This window comes from Octopus bimaculoides, chromosome 10 (genome assembly GCF_001194135.2).
Source record: "Octopus bimaculoides isolate UCB-OBI-ISO-001 chromosome 10, ASM119413v2, whole genome shotgun sequence".
Taxonomy (NCBI): Eukaryota; Metazoa; Mollusca; class Cephalopoda; order Octopoda; family Octopodidae; genus Octopus; species Octopus bimaculoides.
In genome coordinates this window covers 15,097,557-15,106,762 of record NC_068990.1, presented here as the reverse complement: position 1 = coordinate 15,106,762, position 9,206 = coordinate 15,097,557, and the positions used below count along the sequence as shown (strand labels likewise).

Here is a 9,206-nt window from a genome sequence, read left to right as displayed (position 1 = left end):
ATATATATATGTTCTTAGCCAGTGTATGTTCTTAGAACAAAAGATAATGACTACTATTGAAGGGTGATGGTGGAATGATTATTACTTAGAGGATGAGCATGCGGGCTTAGCCTTGGGGTTACTTCATTTAAACTGAATCTTACTGCTAGACTCTTCCTAACCCTGAAACCACTGGAGCCATCTCGTACACACTGTTTTATTAGTTATAGTGCACCTGAGTACTACACACAATAATTTCATTATTATAATATTATATACTATTTTGTTGTTCATTATCACCAACATCAGCATGAGGTGGTGGGAGAATTTATCCAAAGTTAACTGTTGTTTATGACTCATCATCTCTTTGTAAATTTCACATTAGGAATGGAGCTCATTGTAGTTTTTATGTTATATTGACTTTTAGGATCATTATCAGCAAAATCTTTCAGACTTTCCTCTGTAGGTGCCAAGATTTTAGCAATAATTTTTGTTGTCAATTTAAGTGGTGAAAGTGGAACTTTCATTGTCTCATCAGTATATAGTAAGGGGAATTCATGGCTGGAATGGGAGGGTAGTAAAGAGAAACAGCACTGGAGTGAGAGTATACTGGGTGGAAACTGTCATGGTAGAGTGGATAGAAGAGGGGCGAGGGTGAGAGATTAGATGGCAAAGAAATGCATCATGGGTAAAACAATGGTGTTGCAGGGAATATAAGAGTGACAGAGTTAAGTAAAAGCAAGATGAGAAATTATCAAAGGACCTGTGAAAGGTTAATTAGCATATATAGGCCAATAGATTCAAATGAGGTATTAGATAAACTTAACAGGGATATATTGAGCAATAGGCCCGAATCATCAGATAGAGGCTTAACAGGGATATATTAGGAAATAGGTTCGAATACAGATGTCTATATACCTTTCAGCCTGTATACACTACTCTTTTACTCTTTTACTTGTTTCAGTCATGACTGTGGCCATGCTGGAGCACCGCCTTTAGTCGAGCAAATCGACCCCAGGACTTATTCTTTGGAAGCCTAGTACTTATTCTATCGGTCTCTTTTGCCAAACTGCTAAGTTACGGGGACGTAAACACACCAGCATCGCGGTTGTCAAGCGATGTTGGTGGGACAAACACAGACACACAAACATATACACACTCACACACATCTATATATATATACATATATATGACGGGCTTCTTTCAGTTTTCCGTCTACCAAACCCACTCACAAGATTTTGGTCGACCCGAGACTATAGTAGAAGACACTTGGCCAAGGTGCCACGCAGTGGGAATGAACCCAGAACCATGTGGTTGGTAAGCAAGCTACTTACCACAAAGCCACTCCTGCACCTACGTTTTTAACATTCAATATTCCATGCTTGCACAGGTAGGCAGGTCTTGTATGCCTCGCAATCCTTTGTGAGATTAGTCTTTATCTCTTCATCCCATGTCTTCCTTGGTTTCTTTTTTCTGCAAGTTCCATCCACTTTGCTTTATAAAGCTGTCATTCCCTCCACATTCATCAAATGCTTGTACTTTCTAAGTCTTCTTTCTTGCCTACAGTCATCTTGTTTCAAACTTGAGTTTCTATTTTATCTTTTCAGCATGGAAACTGTCCAATATGCAGGGAAAATCTCACTGTAAGGGAGCCAACTACGAAAGCTTCTTCTTCATCTGAATCTGTTGATCTCGGTTAAAAATCTAAAATAAACTTTTTTTACATTATTTTTTCCCCCCGGAGAGAAATGATTTTTTGCTGACTTTTTTTTTGTTTAGCTTATTTTTTCTAATTTAAAAAAAATTTTTACAGTTAAGTTTGTAATCAAATCAAAAAAAAAGATATACTTTTGCTCTTATAATCTTAAGATTTTTTTTTTTTAATCTAAGTTTTGACATATATATATATATATGTATATATATATATATATGTAATTAAATTTATTAAACACCTGTAATTATCTGCTTTAAGGAAGAAAAATTCTTTTTTTTTTTTTCGTTTGAAATCTGAAGTTATTAATTGTAAATAACTATCAAATGTAAATGTTGTTATAATTAAAATTAATGAAATTATCCACAGTTACAGAACAGTCTTAAAACACAAGATCCAACAATCAGATGTACATACAAGAGCTCTATTACAAAGTAAAAAAATGTAATAAGTTAAATTTTATTCTGAGCTAAATACTTTTTCATTTTTTATTTTTAAAGCTTTTATTGCAGTCAATGTATAGGAATTTTTTTTTAGTTGCTTAATCAATTACTATATTTATATATATTCCCTTTTAAAAAAATAACTAAAAGAAGAATTCCTGTATTTCTTAATTTTTAAAATCTTTTTTATTTTATTAACTACTGTTGTTGTTATTTATTAGTAATATTAATTATTTGGAGAAGACGGTAGAAGATTGGCGGAATTATTAGACTCTCAAACAAAATACCTTGCAATATTTGTTCTAGCTCTTTATTATGAAGTCAAATCCTGCCTATGTTGACTGCCTTTCATCCTTCCAAGATTGAGAAAATATAATACCAATCTAGAGTTGGGTTCAATCAAATTGACTAATCTCCTCCCTCTAAATTGCAGGCCTTGTGCCTAAATTATAGATTATTATCATTTTTATCATTCATAGTGCTTATGAAGGCAGCAAGCTTGCCAAATCGTTTGTGCAGCAGACAAAAATGTCAAGTGGCATTTCTTCCAACTCTTTGCATTCTGAGTTCAAATTCCACTGAGATTGAATTTGCCTTTCATCCTTTCGGGGTCGATGAAATAAGTACCAGTTGTGTACTGGTGTCGATGTAATCGACCATCCCTCCACCCCATTCCCTTGAAATTTCAGGCCTACAGCAGAAAGGATTATCAATAATGCTTATAAAGGCAGCAGGCTGGCAGAATCATTAGTGCAGCAGACAAAATGTCTTGAGGTATTTTTTCTGGCTCTCTGCATTTTGAGTTCAAATCCTGGCATGGTCAGCTTTGCCTTTCATCCCTTTCAGGGTCAATAAAATAAAATACCAATCAAATGTTGTGATCAATAAAATCGACTGACTGCCCCTTCCCTTAAAATAATTTCTGGCCTTGTCCCAAAATTTGAAACAATTATTAATTATGCTTATGATGATGATAATAATAACAATAATAAACACTAATGTGATATACTGGCAAAATTGATAAAATGATAGATAAATTACCTGGCAGTGTTTAAAAACGCAACTTTCTGTTCCAAGTTCAAATCCTGCTGAGATAAATTTATTATCACCTGCATCAGTGACGTATGAAATTATTATCAAGTAGGCTCTTGGTTCCTGGACCATCAAATTTCATATCTCATTGCAGTTCTTTAATTTTGCTCTTGACCAACACCAAACATTCTATGCCTTTAAGAACTATGTCCAATGTAGACATTTTAAATTCAAATTGATACCGTTATTTATTTATTTGGGCATATTACTCAAAAATCTGTTACTTTTGGACATAATATAATTACTTTAAATATTTTACATATAAATGTAGATATTAAATGTAAAGTAAACCATATAATCATTTAATTTCTCAGCAAGACCTAATTATTACATTTTACATTAGAATTAATTAATTGTTGCATCCTACATTAGAAAATTAGTAAGGTAGTTTTTAAACTAATAGTGTTAATTTACTATATTTACTCTGTATTAGGAACATGCCAGACAAGTGGTTTATTTGTATATTTGGCAGCAATGATTTATTGTATATTTGCAAATATTTTTTATTACAAATTTGTTAAATTTATCACATAAATAAAAAAAAATACTAAAAAAAAAAATAAACAAACAAAAAACACCAATTGTGATTTTGAAAGTAATTCCACAAATAAAATATTTTGCATTTTTTATTTAAATATAAATATTTTCTTTTTCTTTATAATGTATTATATATATATATATAAATTAAAGTTATCCAATGCTTTTTTTTAGCTGCTGCACACATTTAGCGCAAATGAGATAATGCAAAAGCTAGCTAATTGTAAGTCCCGAGTGGGTATAGTTACGATATCATAAATATATATAAAGATGGTATTTTCTTAATTTTGTTATTTTGGTTATTTTTCTCATGTGTGACTTATGAATGGTTCATACCCCCAAAAAATTTTTTTTTTTTGTATTTTGCAACTCCACATAGGCTTCAGGTTTAATTCCACAGTGCAGCACCGTGGGCAAGTGTCTTGTGAGTAATGCCTTGTGAGTTAATTTAGTAGATAGAAACTGTGTGGAAGCACATTGTGTGCATGTGTGTGTATCTGTGTATATATATATATATATATATATATATATATATATATATATGTGTGTGTGCGTCTGATTTTTGTAACCCACTATTGCTTGATAAGCATTGTTGGTTTGTTTATATCCCCTGTAACTTAGTTTGACAGAAGAGACCCATCTAGATGGTGCCCCAGAATGGCCACAGTCCAATGATTGAAAGAAGTAAAGGATAGTTAAAATGTGAAGTTTATAAGTAACAAAGTGCAGGAATTCACTTTTACACAAACTAAAAGTAATTGATGCCTGCTTAAATTTAAATTAATAATTTTTTTTGTTAAATCAGATATATTTATTTGCAGAATTGTGGATGCAGGTGTGGTAAGAAGTTTGCTTTCCAACTAAATGGTTTCAGGTTCAGTCCCACTGCACGATTCCTTGGGCAAGTGTCTTCTTCTATAGCCTTGGGCCAACCAGAGCCTTATGTATGTATGTGTGTGTGTGTGTGTTACTGTCTCCTTGCGTGGACCTTGTGATAGTTGTAAATGAGTCACCATCATGCAAGCTGTGTGTCTTGTTTCCAATCTTCCACCTCAGCAATTTCCGTCCAACTATGTTGAGTGTGGATGTTAAAATGATGAATTTGTCGATTTATCAGGAAAATGTAAAACTAGCTTGTTCCCGTCATTGGAATGTAACATTGCAAGGGCACTGCCTCGAAGGGTTTCGTTTGATTCAATTGACCCCAGTACTAATTTCTTAAGGTCTGGTACTTGTTCTATTGGTCTCCTTTGGCAAATCATTGTGTTACAGGAATGTAAACAACATTGGTTGTCATACAGGTGGGAACAAACACAAAGGCACACACACATAGTGTGTGTGTGTGTGTGTTGAAGGAGGCACAGTCGCTTTTGGACACATGTATACACACGAAGGGAACATCCATCAACCAAATTCTATCTCAAGGCTTCAGTTGGCCTTAGGCTATAGCAGAAGGCACTTGCTCAAAGTGCCATGCTTTGGGACTGAACCCAAAACCACATAATTGAGAAGCAAACTTCCTAACCTCACAGCCATGATTGTGTTTATATATGATGGGCTTCCATACAGTTTCCATCTACCAGGTCCCTTTACAAGGCATTGGATGGCTGATGTTATAGTAGAAGACATCTGCCCAAGGTGCCACGCAGTAAGATTGAACTCGAAACTACGTGGTCACAAAGTGAGCTTCTTAACCACCCAGCCATTGCTAATCCTAGAATAGTTAAGTCACAATTATGAGTTTTCACAATATTTAAAATTTTTCAAGGCTGTTAAACCTTTCTTTTGGAATTCTTTTTGCAACTTTCGACCCAATTAAAACATTGTGTAAATTTAAGCACAAAAGATGAGGTTAATAGCCTGATATATGTGAATTATTTTTCTTCAATATTTTCAACATTTTCGGTTTTATTTATTAAGGGATTAGACCTACAAAGATGATCATAAATGTTGTTGAAATAAATTATTGTAAATATTAAAAATAGAAATGATATTTTTAAATAAAATTGTTTTGATAAAAACTAAATCTAATATGAACATCATTTAGGTTGTCTTAATTTTCTGTAACCTGAAAAAAAAAAAGCAGAAGTTAAAATATAACTAATTTAATGAGGTCAGTACAAGAAGTTTGTTGTGTTGACAAACAAACCTTAATGTCAAACAAGAAAGTATTGTTAATTTTTGTTAAGAAAAGCTGTGATTACAATTTTAACCTTTTCATTATCATATATCTCTGGAAATACACTATTGCTTCAATAAATTTTGGAAATAATGAAGAATTAAGTAAAATAATTTTGTCATTATTAAGCTGGGGTTTGGAACAATAAAGAGCATGGTATTGTGAGAGGTTATAATTTACTTAAAAATAGAAAGCTTCTATCATTGAACCAGGCGTAGTCTCAGGTGGGTTGGTATCCAAAGGGCTAGTAGTTGTTATATATACATACACAGGTATAACATCGTTTTTTTTTTTCTCCCTATCCAGAGATGGCCACCTTGGTCAATACACTTTGAATTATCATCATCGTTTAACGTCTGCTTTCCATGCTAGAATGGGTTGGACGATTTGACTGAGGACTGGTGAAACCAGATGGCTACACCAGGCTCCAATCTGATTTGGCAGAGTTTCTACAGCTGGATGCCCTTCCTAACGCTATTATTAAATTTACTTAAGAGAGAGTGTGGTTGTTTTTAGCAAGGGCATCCAGCTGTAGAAATCAAGCCAAAGCAGAATCTGGAAGAGTCTTCTGGCTCATCTGCTCTTGTTAGACCGTCTAACCCATGCCAGCATGGAAAAAGGGATGTTAAATGATGATGATAATGAATCACATGAAATACAGGTGCCTGTACCCAACTATATAAATGATGCAAATTCAATTACTACTGTATTATGTTAGGTACCAGTAAACTAGTCAGGCTGTGACGGGAATTTGATGTTCCAGGCTGGAACTTGGTGTGGATTACAAGAGGATCCAAACCACCAGTGTCCAGAAAGTCAGTGTTGTACCTGTGTGTGTCATATATATATATATGTATATATATATTTATATAAGGGCAAATTACTATACATAAATGCCTCACGCTAAGAGGGACTCTAAAGTCAAACTACCATAATAAACACATTTTTACCGAACGTGGATGGGGTTGGCTTTGAGAGTTGCATTCCCTCGCGTTCGGTAAAAATGTGTTTATTATGGTAGTTTGACCTTAGAGTCCCTCTTAGCGTGAGGCATTTATGTATAGTAATTGCCCTTATAAACAAATATATTTATAGGGAATAAATGATGGATTTTTTCCCCTATGAGTTTTTTTCATGCTAACTACTTGATAAATTCTTACAAAGACTTTATCCTATTATTAAATTATATATATATATATCGCTAGGCATAGCAATATTAATTATCATTTTTATCATTCATAGTGCTTATGAAGGCAGCAAGCTTGCCAAATCGTTTGTGCAGCAGACAAAAATGTCAAGTGGCATTTCTTCCAACTCTTTGCATTCTGAGTTCAAATTCCACTGAGATTGAATTTGCCTTTCATCCTTTCGGGGTCGATGAAATAAGTACCAGTTACAGAGTGGTAATAAGAAATTAGAATGAGAAAGGAATAAACAGGTTATGAACTTCATTAGCTTACAGCTGTTTCTGCTATTATATGCGATGCACTCATGTTTGAAGCTCTGATGAAGTTATTGTGATACTGAAGCAGTCAACTATGAGTGCATTGCATATATTATAGCAGAAACAGCTGTAAGGAGTTCATGACATAACTGTTTATTCCTTTCTCATTCTAATTTCTTACCTATATACATGCTTTTAGCTTATGGAATTGATGGTACAAAGGAATGTTAGACATAGGATTGATTAATAGAAGCAATACAAATAAGAATAAAACATTGAAAGCTTCGAAAATACCTTTACATTACTAACCTCTCTAAGATAAATTTTTATTTCTAAAGCATCATGACATTTTTCTGTGTTTCAGTCAGAAATTAAAAATATATACATGTAAATTTAAATAATTAGGTCGTTTATCTGAGATTTTATTTCTCAGTTTAATTGGAAATTAATAATAAATATTTTTTTACATTTAAAATTTACTACAAATAAATTGTTGATTTACCTGCAATAGAATTGACTTATTTCTCTTATATTTCAGCTCACTGATATTCATTTATATAACAAGATGAATGTTATGTTCTAGATCATTTTGGAAATCTATCTTAAACTTGATTATTGTACATTTGAAATTTTGATTATATGATCATATGTTAAGTGTGCTATGATCAGAGTATATAAATTAGATTAGAACTTTTCATGCAGAAGACATCCCTGGATATATTTGTATCAATTAACTTTTATTATATTTCCTTTCCATATTGTACCGTATATCAGAGCTTGGACAGTTCCTGTAGCATATCAGTTTTACTATAAGAAGTTGCTAGTCCTTCATTCAAACAGTCACCGTTTCTGGAGGAAAGAATATTATAACTGGTTCCTTGAAATCCTCATTGCAAAATGCATCTGGTTCCGAGAAAGAGAACCGATCCCTGTTCTTTATTTATTGACCCCAAAATGGATGAAAGGTGAAGTTGACTCCAGTTGGCTTTGAACTTAGAACACAGAATTGCTTTGAAGGTAAACTGGAGTAGCAATATTGTGCCAGAGAACGGCAAACAGTTGATGTTCTTGACATTTAGCATTTAGACTATTCTGTAAAATGTAATTCTTATGTATTCACATTGTTTTGAATTAATCATGAGTTATCTTGAAGCTTTGAGATTTCAATAATATGATTCTTTATATATTAGAGTGATATTTGGAAGGTAGGTGTGAGAGGCCAGATCTGGTCAGATGGAATATTTTGGCTGGATATGGCTGATTTAAAGGTTCACCTGACTGGCCTTCGTGCTGGTGGCACGTAAAAGCACCCACTACACTCTTGGAAACTGAAAGAAGCTCATCGTATATATATACGTATATATGTATGTGTGTCTCTGTGTTTGTCCTCCCACCATCGCTTGACAACTGGTGTGGGTGTGTTTACGTCCCCGTAATTTGGAGGTTCGGGAAAAGACACCAATAGAATAAGTACCAGGCAAACAAAGAATAAGTCCTGGCGTCGATTTGTTTGACTAAAAGCGGTGCGCCAGCATGACCGCAGTCAAATGACTGAAACAAGTAAAAGAGTAATATTTAAATGGATAATATTCCGTCGAGGTCGACTTTGCCTTTCATCTTTATGGGGTCGATAAATTAAGTTCAGTTGCGTACTGGGTCGATCTAATTGGCTGGCGCCCTCCCCAGATGTTTCGGGCCTTGTGCCTAGAATAGAAAAGAATATTTAAATGGATATAATCTTTTGGTCAAACTAAAGCGTTTGACCTGGTGGGGAAAAAAAAATTCTAATAGGTGTAAAACAATTTGATACGAACGAATATG

General features: G+C 33.7%; 1 protein-coding gene across 3 annotated transcripts in view; it reads left to right on the top strand.

Annotated features, from left to right (window-relative positions):
* Window positions 1-4,047, top strand: part of LOC106875012 (uncharacterized) — a 47,582-nt gene extending 43,535 nt beyond the window's left edge. For all 3 annotated transcript variants that reach the window (XM_014922955.2, XM_014922958.2, XM_014922957.2), the window contains one exon: window positions 1,587-4,047. In XM_014922955.2, the coding sequence (XP_014778441.1) occupies window positions 1,587-1,679 (93 nt within the window). In that variant the 3' untranslated portion in view covers window positions 1,680-4,047. The remainder of the gene's footprint in view (window positions 1-1,586) is intronic.
* The last annotated feature ends 5,159 nt before the right edge of the window (window positions 4,048-9,206 follow it).